At 37.9% G+C, this 13,842-nt stretch overlaps 1 protein-coding gene across 1 annotated transcript in view; it reads left to right on the top strand.

Annotated features, from left to right (window-relative positions):
- uxs1 (UDP-glucuronate decarboxylase 1) overlaps positions 1–13,842 on the top strand; it is a 53,172-nt gene that overhangs the window by 36,817 nt on the left and 2,513 nt on the right. The window contains exons 10-14 of the mRNA XM_042426006.1: positions 2,467–2,586; positions 3,827–3,870; positions 10,241–10,301; positions 10,446–10,503; positions 13,111–13,214. Coding sequence (XP_042281940.1) covers positions 2,467–2,586; positions 3,827–3,870; positions 10,241–10,301; positions 10,446–10,503; positions 13,111–13,214 — 387 coding nt within the window. The remainder of the gene's footprint in view (positions 1–2,466; positions 2,587–3,826; positions 3,871–10,240; positions 10,302–10,445; positions 10,504–13,110; positions 13,215–13,842) is intronic.

Raw genomic sequence — 13,842 nt, forward strand, 5'->3', positions numbered from 1 at the left:
CTTCACCAGTGAAGACTCCCTGCTCTGTTGGTCTTGTCAGAGTGCATAAATACACAGTCCACTCACGATCAGAGTTGTTTCTATAATAAGCGGGGTCAGACAGAGGACTACAAACACCAACGCTCAGAGAGCACATTAACCAGACAACAGCAAAGTGTCATACTGGCCTTTTTCAGGTTACTTACAGAATTAACTTTAATTGGCAGATCTGTTATCCTCAGAACTCAAAGTCACTCGCAGCAGTACATCTAAATAATTTCTCTAGCTTGCACTGTCATTTCACTCATACTTTAGAGCCCTGAACCCGCATGACCCTGGTTGTATGATGACATCTTTTCAGTTAGGGGTGCAACCATATCATGGTTTTGAGTCATGGATCAGATCATTTTTCGGATCAGCCAAAAAAAAAAAGGGGGGGAGGATAAATATAACTTTGCTTTCCATTTATTCTGTAAAACATGTTTTAGTAACACATAACACAATGTTTAAATAAAATCTTAAATTATATAAAACATTTAATACTCAGTTGTTAAAGTAAAGTGCAATATGAGCTGTGATACCTTCTTCTTTTAAATATGGTAGTGAATGAAACAACAGCCTGTGTCCACATCATCAAAATTTGATGATAACTTACAAACACAAACACACGTCTCATCCTGCAACTTAGCTTGTTGAACGAGCCACCAAACAAACATTCACTGGGGGAAAGTGCACCGCTAACGTCATTTAGCAGCTAGATAGCCAATTAGCTGCTCAGCTGCAGCACATTAAACAGCACGTAAACATACCTGCAAATGTCACTTCAGACCCTGTTAGATGCTGGTTTGGTCGTTGCTCTTCAGAATCCCTCTTTGCGACACAGACAGTAAATTGGGCTGCTGATTGAACAAAACACGCAAATTGAAGTCATCAGCGTGTACTTGGAGAAATTGTAAATGACATTTTATTTTGCTAATTTTTAGAATTTATGTGAACTTGCCTTTCTAACTTTTAAATCTCCTCTTCCACCTCTGCACATTTCAGTTCCAACATCTATTCAAACATCACAGGTGGCAACAGTACATTACAAAGAACAACAACACGAATCTTGTGTTGTTGTCATGTCACACACACACACCCACACATATATATATATAATGTTACAATGTGCAGAAAACTCTGCACATTCTTCTATTGTGGCAGGCTGTACAGTTACAGAAATAGTAGGCAATATGATTAAAGTTACTGGAGAAAATTCATTAATTCAAGCTGTTGTTCTTGACATAGTGCCTTAAGCTGATTCTGATCTGTAATTAGAGTATTGCTGTCAACTTGTTCAGCAAGGTGTGTAGATTGTGATGTGTGTAAAAACTGAAGAAACGAACCAACCCCTCCATGTACGTGTATAAATATACCTGTACACACACCATCTTTTTCATTTACAGTGGTTACTGTACTGCGTGTATGCGCACACACACACACACCTAAGACCTCTTCATCATGTTGTCCTCATTGTGTCTTTGTTCTTTACCGTACTGAATACACTTGATGGTTGTGTCCATTGAATTTCATGTTCCACATTTTGAAGAGAACAATCTCCATAATTTTCATGTTTTTATTCATGTTATACGACCTAAGATGTGTGAACATCCCATCTGAGGTAGTGTGTATTGATGCATTAGTCTGACTGAACAAGGCCATGGATTTTTAAAAAGGGAGCCTTTTATATATCTGTGAGATCAGTGTGTGTATCCATGATGTAGTTGGCCTCATTTATTAATTCTTTGTGTGTGTGTGTCTGTGTGTGTGTGTGTGTGCTTGTCCGTGCTTGTCCATGCGTGTGTATGTGTGACTAATGAGGTCAATTTCATGTACATTCTTGCGTCATGCAGCTAATTTTACTTCCCATGCAAAGAATATTACTTCAACATTTAATGGTCAAAAGCCCCACATGTTGTGTCTGGTGTATTTTGCTTGCAAACAGTAGGAATGTTATACGTGCTGCTAATATTTGTGGTGTCATATTCTTAACCTGTGCTGCACTTTTGTGGCTGGGGACACATCAAAATCTGCTTATTTCTTACAACATGTAATAACTAATTTATTGGTGTCATCGGGATTATAGTAATTATCTCCACTAACTGCCATTTCTATGTGCAGGACATATTAATTTGTGTGTACATATCAATTCAAGGGCATGACTGACAAATTTCTGTGTATGAATACTAAAAAAAATGACCCTTATACCTGTTACATGTTATATTTCTCCTAAAGATAAATCAATACGCTATGTAAACCACAAACAAAATGTAAAAAAGTACGTTACAATAAACCAACAGAGCTTACAGAATTAAACACACACAATGAGTAAACAATGAAGGACAATAAGATAAATAATGGAAATAAAGATAAATGATAAAACCCAGGAACAACAAAATTCATAAATTACTAGTAAGTTCACCCACTTTGTTCTCTCTTTGCTCACAGGAAGGTGTAGAAGTGAGAGTGGCAAGAATCTTCAACACGTTTGGCTCCCGGATGCACATGAATGATGGACGCGTTGTCAGCAACTTCATCCTGCAGGCTCTACAGGGAGAACCTCTCACTGTATGAATTTTAACCTTTTACCGATCGTGTTCTTTTACCTTTGAGAAATACCCCTGCAGGCATCATACTCTTTGTTTTTCAGTGCTAGCAGCGTGAGAACATACACACTGGATTAGCCTCTGTGAGATGATGATTGATTACTTTTGCATGCATCTTAAAGGACAGGTTCATAATTTTTCAAGTCTTTCTTAAAACAATAGTCAGATGCCCAAATGAACGCTGAAAAATCATTTCTCCTGTTCATACTGAAGATTAGAAGATCCTTTCATAATGCACTGACAGTGTAAGTGATGGGGACAATGCCTCCTTCTGTGCAAAGATGTGGATGTTTTCTGAAGCTAATATGAAGCCAAAATCGTCAAATTAAGTAGATATCTTTCAACTTTACAGTCTTTTTTAGTGCTAAAGTCTCTCTTTTTGTTAATATACTTCCACAGCAGCTCAACAGGGAAACACTGTCTGAGGAAACACAAAGAGGGAATTTGATGCTAAAAAGACTGTAAATGTGGCAGATATCCACTTGATATGACTAACTCAGACTACAGAACCCTCATATAAGCTTCAGATAAACTTTTAAATACATTTTTGCACAAAATGACTGTGTGGACACTGTGGATTTTGTCCCCCATCACTTACACATATTTGAAGGAGATCTTTTAATAGTCAGTATGAACAGGAGGAATAATTACAGCGAGGAAAACCTCTTTCACTGTTTATGTTACCACCTGACTGTTGTTTTAAGACAGACGTGAAAAACTGTGAGCCTTTCCTTTAAATCACATAAAATCATGTTCATTTTTTTTGATTGAACATAACTGAAAGACACTTCAGTGTTCAGAATCTGGATGCAGGTGTGTTTTATGAGTTGTATTTGATATTTTTAAAAATGGTTTAAGAGCAATTGATTCTGATGCATAAAATTGAAAATAATGCAAGACTTCAAGAAGGGAAGTAGCAGTACTCTATATGACAATGTTCAAGATTTTTATTTAGATTTGGGTAAATGTAAACTTACCAATTTACAATTTTTACTGTACTTTATGCATTTTTACTGTTGCCTTGAGTATTGGAACATGATCAAGGCAACAGTAATCGATTGGACATTAACTAGTAATGAAAAAACTGCTCATTTTTTCAACTATGCAAAGTAGAAATGTATTTTTTGACACACATGGCAACACATATTCACCTTTATGTGTATTATGCAGGAATCATAACAAATCTTCTGTTGTCGTTCTAGGTATATGGTACTGGTTCCCAAACAAGAGCCTTTCAGTATGTAAGGTAAGAAGAGGAACATGTTTTGACTTGTCCCTTGAAATGCTTCCTTCTTCTGTTCAATCTGTAACTAAATATTTGTCACAGGGGATCTTAAACTCTTGGTGTCTACCCACCAATTAGAAAACAAATTAACAATACATTTACAATATAATTATTAATCAATAATATTAATTAAACAACATAATTAATAACAATTTTGTTATCTTATTACACAGAATATGTCGTGTTAGTTTAATTGTTTTTTTCATTAATTTAGTGGCGCCTCTCCACTGAGACCGGCTTGTAAAAACAGGGTGACATTTTATTCAGATGTAAAGTATATCAAAGGTGTGCATGAAGGTAGATGGTTACATGCACTAGTTTCAAGAGGCCAGACCTGAAGTCTTTGACTGTAGGTCTTTGAGCAGATAGTCAAGAATCTGGCTTTTGTTAGATTATGACTTGTAGGAACTCAAATGGTATTATGACTTTGAGGGTAGATTATGAATTATTATTGTATATGACTCAAATACTGTATTTGATTATTTGCCCAGCGACATAATTCATATAAGAGTATATATAATAATAGGGAAATAGTCCTTTCTGGCCAAACAAGAGAGGTCAAATGGAGTTATGATTGTTATTAGTCTTAATTATAATTTTACTAACATTACTGCTACAATTACTAAATACTACAACTACAACAACAATTACAAAACAAAGACACAGGAGTGAAAGAGGAAGCTGGTACATCGGGCTATTGCTAATGAATGATTGAATAGCAGATATCTATGGTGTTGTTGGTATCAGCGACCTGATAGATGAGATGACTGTTAGCTGAGAAGCAGTGAGTCAAATCAATGGTACAACAGCTTATTTGTTAATTTCCAGTTAAATTGACTAATTATGAAAGTGTGAGAGAGATTTAAATAGTGGTTATCATTTGTTGTCTTTCTTGTATATATTATATGTTACAAATGTTGCTTTCAAGCTAAGGGGTCAATGTTTATTCTCAATTCAATGTGATATTAATGTCACCGTGACACTGTGGTGTAAGAAATCCTCCTCCTAGGCAAGTTGAACTCTTGAAATTGTTTCTATCTGAGGGTTTTCTGCTGACCTCTGGGGTTAGGTAGAGATATCTTTGCCTTAAGCCTGTTGTCTGAGAAACTGTGTGGATCATGAGGTACCTAGACGAGCTAAATTTGTAGGATGTCCTTGTCTGAAGTCATTGACCATTAGGTCTTTGTGAGATCATCCTACGACCATACTTGTTTGTAAGAAGGTGTAACAGTTTGTGGAAGTGTCCTTTTGGGGACCTGTCTGTTTTTAAGTTTGCTTCAGGAGAGGCATAAAGCTGTCTGGTTTGTGTTTGCAGTCTTTAGGGAAAAGGCCAGCTGAACAACATGCTTTCTCTCCTAAAAAACAAGATAATTGTATTTTTGTTTTGTATTTTTGCTTTGTACAGTGTCTACAACTGCTTCAACAACGAACAATATTAAATGCTTTCTTGTGTCTTTGTGTGTTTTTGAGTGACATTTCCATGACAAAAGCACCGGGGTTTAAGCAAGTTAATGGAGATTTTGTGAAATTACTTGCTGGAGTGGCATCTTGCAGAGTATGGATTTGAATGTGCTGTGGTGAGTAGGCTGGAGTCTGGATCTGGATAGTTCCAATAGAGGAAAGCTCATTTTATAACAACCTACATTAAAAGCATAGGTTGTTATTCTTATATAGACAAGTGACAAATTAAAGGAAAAACCTGAATAAATAAATGGAGAAACATAACGAATACAGACGTTTCCACACAGGTGCACCGCATGGTACAATTAAAAGCAATCAACATCCAATCGTGCTCTGTGGCATGTATAACGTGCTGAGCATGTGTAGTTGATTCTGATATTGTATCAAGATGGCAAGAGGAAGATGCTTCATTGTTGGGGCACGGATAGTAGGAGCTTCAGTCACAAAGACTGCTCAACTGGCTCGTGTTTCAATAAGAACAGTAAATAAAGTGACATCTGCATTTAGATCTATGGAAGAGTCATCAGTAAATAGGATTGGAAGTTGTGGTCGACAGTGCACATTTGATGACCGTGATGCTCGTGCATTAGTGCAATATCTAAGGAACAACAGAAGAGCAACTCCTCTGTTACTTAGAATGTCAACGCAGGATGTGATCAGACTATCAGCAAGAACAGTCCGTTGACTATTGCATAGAGGAGGATATTATAGTGTGGTTGCAGTGCATAAACCTCTCATTACAAAGATGAATGCACATTTGAGAGTTCAGTGGTGCAAAAGGCACTAGTCTACAGAGATGTGGAAAAAAAATGATATGGTCAGATGAGTCATCCTTCACCATATTCTCGACAAATGCTCGAGTGCATGTGTCGCATACACCAAGAGAAGGATACAGGTCTGAATGCTTAACCCCTCCAGTTTTGCTGGCATGGTTTGTGTCCACTTGTCCCCTTAGAGGGAAGGGTCACTGCAAATCAATACAAAGTTGTTCTGAGTGATCACCTTTATCCTATGATGAATCATTTCTATCCTGATGGGAGTGGTCTCTTCCAGGATGACAATGCCCCCATCCATAGGGCACGAGGGGTCACTGAATGGTTTGATGAGTATGAAAATTATGTGAATCATATGCTATGACCTTCACAGTCACCAGTTCTCAACCCAATTGAACACCAATGGGAGATTTTGGACCAGTGTGTTAGATAATGTTCTCCACCATCATCATCAAACACCAAATGAGGGAATATCTTTTTGAAGAATGGTGTTCATCCTTCCAGTAAAGTTCAGAGACTTGTAGAATCAATTCCATGGCACATTGAAGCTGTTCTGGCGGCACGTGGTGACCCAACACCTTACTAAGACATTAATTTGTCACCCGTCTATAACAGTTGCAGGATTTCTAATTTTGGATAGTAGATTTAGTATTTTGAGACAGAAAACAGCAGAATGGTATTAAAAATGATGATAGTGGTATCAGAGATGATGAAGTGGTGTTATTGGTACACTTGAGGACAGTGGAATAAAGGTGTAACTTAAGCAGTGCTATAGAGTGTTCTGGTGAATGTCTGTATTTTATTCATGCTTTCGTCGAACATTAAGACAAAGGGTTTCTCACTAACGCTGTGTGATAACTCTCTTTTAATGAAAGAGGCGGTGCCATATTTGGTAACATAGGCGGTTTTTATTTTCACCATAGCTGAATGACTTTGCATATTCTGAATCAGGGAACATAGTGGCAAAGATGCTACATATGTCATCATTCGATTTGAATGAGTACTGCCTGTTCACCGTGTGGAGAACCCACAGCACCTCAGCTGTAGGGCTGCTCGATTATGGCACAAATCATAATCACGATTATTTTGGTCAGAACTGAGATCATGATTATTTAACACAATTACTCACTGACTCAGAAATGCTTCCATTTTATTAAATGTATCAATCCACACAGACTCTGAGACACAGAGACCCCCCCAACGCTTTTTGAGCTCCCAGTCTATTTCTGTCGCATTTAGTGAAGCGTAATCTGCACAGACAGCTGTTTAAATCACACAAATATCCTGCTGTATATGTGTTTTGAACCTATTAACAGTATATGTTGATTGATCAAAGCTCCCAGTCTGTCTGTCAGCTGCCTGTTTGACTACAAGCAGATTCCCCTCATTCGCTATGGGGGGTGGGGAATTAAAATCAATGAATCAATAAATGCAAACACTGTTGATTTCTTCCCGCGGAGCTGACATGATAACTATTTTGGTTCAGTGAATTTCTGCTGTCAGTCAGCCTGGTGAAGGCAGTTTGTCCGGCCACTGTCCTCTCAGCTCTCCAGGAGCTGCTGCTGACAGACGGCTGGCTCTGTGGACAGAGACGCTGAACGTCTCGCTTACTATGTGGATTCCCAGCCAGAATGAGTTAGGGCTTTTAAGGAGGAGCGAAAGCGCACTGCTGTAAAGGAAAGGGGTGCCCTGGATTTATGACACAAGACGAGATCATCATTGCAAAACAGAATGCAGCACAATAATCTTGATTATCTTGTTTTTATAATTGTTGGAAGCCAAAATCGTAATTGAAAATAAAATTCGATTAATTGCCCAGCCCTACTCAGCTGTAGGGATGGGAATAGATTTTATTGATACCAATGCCATTATCAATTCTTCTTATCAGTCCAATTCTGCTTATCGATTCCCTCATCAATTCCTGATCAATTTTCTACGTGGAGAAAAAGTAGGCCTACACAGGTTTTCAGTGTCAACGCAACTGTTTTATTACCTCCACTGTTTATCAGTGACCTTGCATGCTGATGAATGTATGAAACATCACTGGTAGATAAGATAAATGGTCCGCAGCCAAAAGTTAACTGCATTAATGAATGAATGAATTCATTGAAAGCATCTTACAGTCTCCTTCCTGTATAAGAATAATAAAATGAGGGGGAGGAGGAGTGCTCCACTGTGACGTTATATCTCCAGCAGTGGAGAGCAGACTCTCTGCTGCACTGTTAGCTCCAGGGAAAGCCATCGTTGTACAGGATGCTGAGCAGGCGTAGGGTTTCTGAGGTGAAACAGACTGAGCACCGAGCTATTTTCTTCTTATTTTCAATGCTCTTTTTCTCACCTCAGAGTTGGTTCAAGTTGTTTAATGCTTCAGTGTGTGTTGGTCAGCTGGTCTCATCTTGTTTGTTACTGCTGAAGTCTTTTTCCGTCAACACCACATACCTGGGCATCAACAAGAGGTATTGATAAGCTTGGAGGCATACGATTCCAATGGATTGGACAATTTGGAACTGGTTCTCAATTGGAAACAGTACTCGATTCCCATCCCTACGCAGTCCTTTGTGTCTCTGGTGGTGACACAAAACTGCTCAAGGCCGACTGCTGAGAAGTTGTGAGGGAGTCTGAACTTTCAGGTCTGCTACGTGCAAACAATGCAGGCATTAGCATAGCCCCATGACCACTAGTTGCCGCTGTGTACCGCTGGTGCTTTTGAGATCTCATGTGGGATTCAACGGCTTTTACCCCCATGGTCCCTAACATGAAGGTTTTTTGGCATAAAGTGCACCTGGCCTCATTTCCTTCTGGCTCCAACCGCCTCTGAAACTTATCTTCCTCCAACCATTTTTCATTAAACTTGCATCTCCCCATCTTGGCTCCTCCCTATCTGGCAACCACGACTGTCGACAACAAAAGGATGACACGCAGCCAGACGTCAACATCTGTAGTTAGCTAATGTAATGTAACATAAATCTTCTATAAATGGCAGAGTCTCTCATTGTCTAATACTACGGTTTTACGGTAGGCCACTGTGCATGACAATTTTCCCATCAGCCTTTAACGCACCATCTGCAAATTTATGGTAAATTTAATTTAAGACCCTATTTTTTCGCTGATTTTACTTAAAGACCTTTTTAAGAGTTTTTAAGGAGCCGCAGGAACCCTAGCCATACATAGCCCTACCATAAATTATATATTTATGAAGGTTATAATTTTAGAGAGCTGTGGAATTGAATTTAATGGGGGGTTTTTTTGAGGTTGCAGTTTGTGGTGCTTTTGACTTTATTGTCTTATACTGAGAGTTTCTAATACAGTATTTAGTCTGTTCTCATCGATGCATATTGGGTGGAGCATACATCTTTCAGTATAAAGACGTATATATGCAAATATGCATGCATGCAAATTCGACATTTTGGAGATGATAGAGCTCACTGATGTGGTAAATGGTGCCGTAAAATGAATATTTGATTTTTATAGTAAACCTGCAGCCACTATTTCCTGACCTGTGGAAGGAGAGGTAGCCCTTCATATCATTATCTCTGTTTGCATGTGCTGGCTAATGTCAATGTCTGATGAATATTGACAGGAATGTACTAATGAATGGTACGTGTGTGTATCATTATGGGCAACATGTGGTGCGAGCTGGGAAAACAAGGCAAGATGTACTCTTTAATTGGTCTTTATTTTGATTTCTCTGCGAGGCTGTATATCAGTAATTTATGAATTTTGTTGCAGACATCAAAGTGTTTGAACAGTTATGAAAATTATAAGATTTTCCTTTGTAGTATTGTTTAAAAATGTATGTGCTACGTTCTGGTTCTGGTTTATTTTAATTTGCTGTGTCATGTAAGCCCAGTAGGACATAGTTTAAAAAACACTTTGTTCCATGATGACGATATATTGAATGGAAAAGCAGTATTGAAACAAGTATGGGTTTATGTCAGCTGACATAGTACACATTGCACTATGTTATCATGAACAAATCTGTGCATGGAAAGTTATCAGGTAGTGTCCTTCATACAAAGCAAGACTACACAAAGGAATTTTAAAAGAAGAGAATCTACATTAAATTTATTTGCTTCTGTTTCTGATTTGTCCCCCAGCGATCTGGTGAATGGCCTGGTGTTGTTGATGAACAGTAATATCAGCAGTCCAGTCAATCTGGTGAGTTTGTCATACTCAGCTGTGTTTCACAAATTGAAATAGAAAATGAACTCAGTTCAGGCAGACAATTTACTAGTGAGTCGATGTACGTGTCTGTCTCTTGTTAACACTAATTTGATGGAAGTTTACGGTACCTGTTTGCAGGGGAACCCAGAGGAACACACCATATTGGAGTTTGCTCGTCTCATCAAAAGTCTCGTTGGTAAGGTGTTGGATCGATTGAGATTTGTTGTCATTCTGTGTGTGTCTGCAAACTTCCCCCGCCATCTCAGTCCTGTCCATACAAGCCTTTACTTTCCTGCTTATCTCTTAATGTCTGTCTCCCATCATTGTCCTGTTGTCTGCCTTGTCTTACCTAGTCTTTCTTATAGTAGATTTATGCTTCTGCATCAAGATAGAAATTGATTTGAGTCTCAGTGTAGCATTCAACCCTTTTATTACTGTAGCAATGAATGTGCAGTACATTATCACACTGTGTCTTGCACTCATAATACTGTATACACAAAGTACAGTAATCCTATTCATTCTTGTGAATAAAGAGACGTTTGCTGTAAGAGAAAGTTTGCACTGGAAATGGCTTTACTAGATCACTAAATATAAATGTGTCTTTTGGTACAAAAATAAATATTATTGAGCTGTTAATTTGCTCTTCTTTTCACCGTGAAAGATCTCTACCGGCTTTGGAAACATGTAGGAGAAAACACAAGCAACCCAAGCTGACTAATTACATACTCCATAGCCACAGAGTGTAGTTGAGACTGACACAACACTCTGACACAGAAACATCAATCTGCCTTGAAGCATTTCTTCCCAACGATGCACTGTTTATGTTTTCATCAGCATTATTTTAAGTAGGAGTAAGAAGCTTATGGATCGCAATATCGGTCTGTCTGTTGGTTCGTCCACCACTTTGGTCCAGACTAAATATCTTGTCAGTTATTAGATGGATTGACAAGATATTTGGTTCAGACATTCATGATCCCAAGAGGATGAATCCTAGTGACTTTGGTGAACCCCTGACTTTTTCTCTAGCGCCACCATGAGGTTGATATATGTGATGTAAAGTGAAATATCTACACAATTATCAAATGGATTGCCATGAAATTTACAACAGATATTCAAAGTCGCTAGAGGATACATCCTAACAACTTTGGTGATTCTTTGACTTCCTCTAGCACCACCATGAGGTTGACTTTTTATTTCTTTATTGAAATTTGTCAACTATTGGATGTATTGCTGTGAAATTTGGTACAACCAGTCATGATCTTTTCATCAAAATTTCATTTTGTCCAATACGTTGGTTTATGACCAAATACCTGCATAACTCATGACATTCCCAACAGTCTCAGCTATACTTTGTGTTTAGTGCTCATTAGCAAGTATCAGCATGCTACCATGTTAAACCAACACAGTGAACATGGCAAACATTATCCCCTCTAAACATCAAATGCATGGCAATGTCATTGTGAGCATGAGCACACTAATGGGAGAATGTAGTTTAAGTACAGCTTCAAAAAGCTGCTAGTATAGCTATAGACTCTTAGGGCCCTATTTAAATCATGCAAGCGCATCGACAAGTGCAAAGTGGTAGGTCTTGGGGGCATAGACTGTGTGGGCGTCCTCAAGTGCACCTGCTATTTTGGTTCATATACAGTATGTGTAGCAGTGGGAAGTGCTGGGGAAGGTGGAATAGAAATTGAAGGGTATGGTGATAAATAAATATGCTCTCAACCTGTCACATCACTGGTCTCTGTAAAGCTGTGCCAATCACAGTGATGCATGACAAAAGCTCAGCATGTGGAAAGATGTGAACACACAGCAACACAAATCTGTAGAAAGATACAGAGGGTGTGGCATTTTTAAGAGTTAATCATAGAACAAAAATGATAAATAATAATTAAAAATGTTGGTGAAGTCGTTTATATGTTTGCATCAAACTGATGCTTTTTCAATTTTTAATTCTACTGTATTTCATATTATGAATGCATACATCATAATGTAATTGATGTGACAGCAATGTTGCACCATGTTGCATTTAAGTAATAGACGCCACTTTTGCTAAAAAAATTAAGTTGGAAAGGAGGCAATGGTGCACAAAGTTGATGAGCCCAGGTAATCTGATATCTTCCACATAAAAAGAATAGAGTTATAACCAACCAGTATGATTTCATGAAGGTTAACACATTGGTTGGCCGTGCGTAATGGCCCTGCGCTCGGAGGCTGCATTTCTCAAATCGAAGGCTGTAGATTTATCAACATAATTTTCCTGCTGCCTTCAGATGTTGCAGGGATTTAATGAACTGAAGGAGAAGGTTTTCATACAAAGTAAATGAGCTGTGAAAAACAGAGACTGTAAGAACCACTCATCAATTTATACATGAATGCAGACAGCTTTACAGATGTCAACGTTATTTTTTTATGCCGATTTAAATGCATCTACTGAACGGAGAATTTTTATTTACAAAAGTTTATTTACATTTTAAGCATTTTTCCATTACTGTTGTGCATTTGTTCCAAGTAAGATGCCAGCAAAGAGAAAAACAGATGTTGTTCTGAGACCTCTATTTTCAACGCAATGTCTAAGATCCAATTCCCACCAAAATATGAAGAACTGTGTACTACAAAAAATACAATAAGTGTCAGGGTGCTGCTAGCACTGGATATTTCTCTGCCACAAAAATAGAGCCCTTAAAACACCTAACATTGTATGTGTGTTTAATCATTAGTGCCTGTAAGGTGCCTGTAAGTTTTCATGCTCAGGCAAAGTTCACAATAACAATCTATCTTTCTTTCTCTCATACACACACAGTAAGCCGGAGTCAGATCCAGTTCCTTCCAGAGGCCCAGGACGACCCACAGAGGCGAAGACCTGACATCCGAAAAGCCAAGATGATGCTCGGCTGGGAGCCGGTGGTATGTGTGACACACAACAGACCCAGATGTTGACTTTTCTTAGATATTAGAATAATTATTCAACATTCTTTTGTCAGTATGTGACTTAGTATTCAAAGACTTAGTATTCCTCCAGCCTACTTTTTTATAAAGTACACAGTGATGTGTAAGATATTTATCTAATGTAATGAAGTGCAAAGCACAATAATGAACTGCATCAAGTTGTTTTAAGGTAGAACGAGTAGCATGAGAATAAAGGATTATCTCCGTAGTCAAACACAGACATGACGGTGCAATTCCTGTCCTCAAGACAAGAATATGCTTTATTCAGCACATTATGACACAGCCCTAGCTGATATTTTTTAAGTGTCAATGAAGCTCTCTAGTGAAACATACTGTATATTGATTGTTTTGTTTTTTAAAGGTGAATACAGCTCAATAATAATAATAATAATAATAATAATAATAATAATGATAATTTTATTTATGTAGCACTTTTCAAAAACAGGTTAAAAAGTGTTTTACAAAGACATAAAAACACGAGAAATTACCAGAAGTACCAAAAGTAAAATTTTTATAGAAATAATGACAAGTGAGGTATGAATTACTAAAAGAGAAAGAAATTCTGGAAAAGTGCATTTTGAAGAAA

The sequence above is a fragment of the Thunnus maccoyii genome, chromosome 11, assembly GCF_910596095.1.
Source record: "Thunnus maccoyii chromosome 11, fThuMac1.1, whole genome shotgun sequence".
NCBI classification, from domain to species: domain Eukaryota; kingdom Metazoa; phylum Chordata; class Actinopteri; order Scombriformes; family Scombridae; genus Thunnus; species Thunnus maccoyii.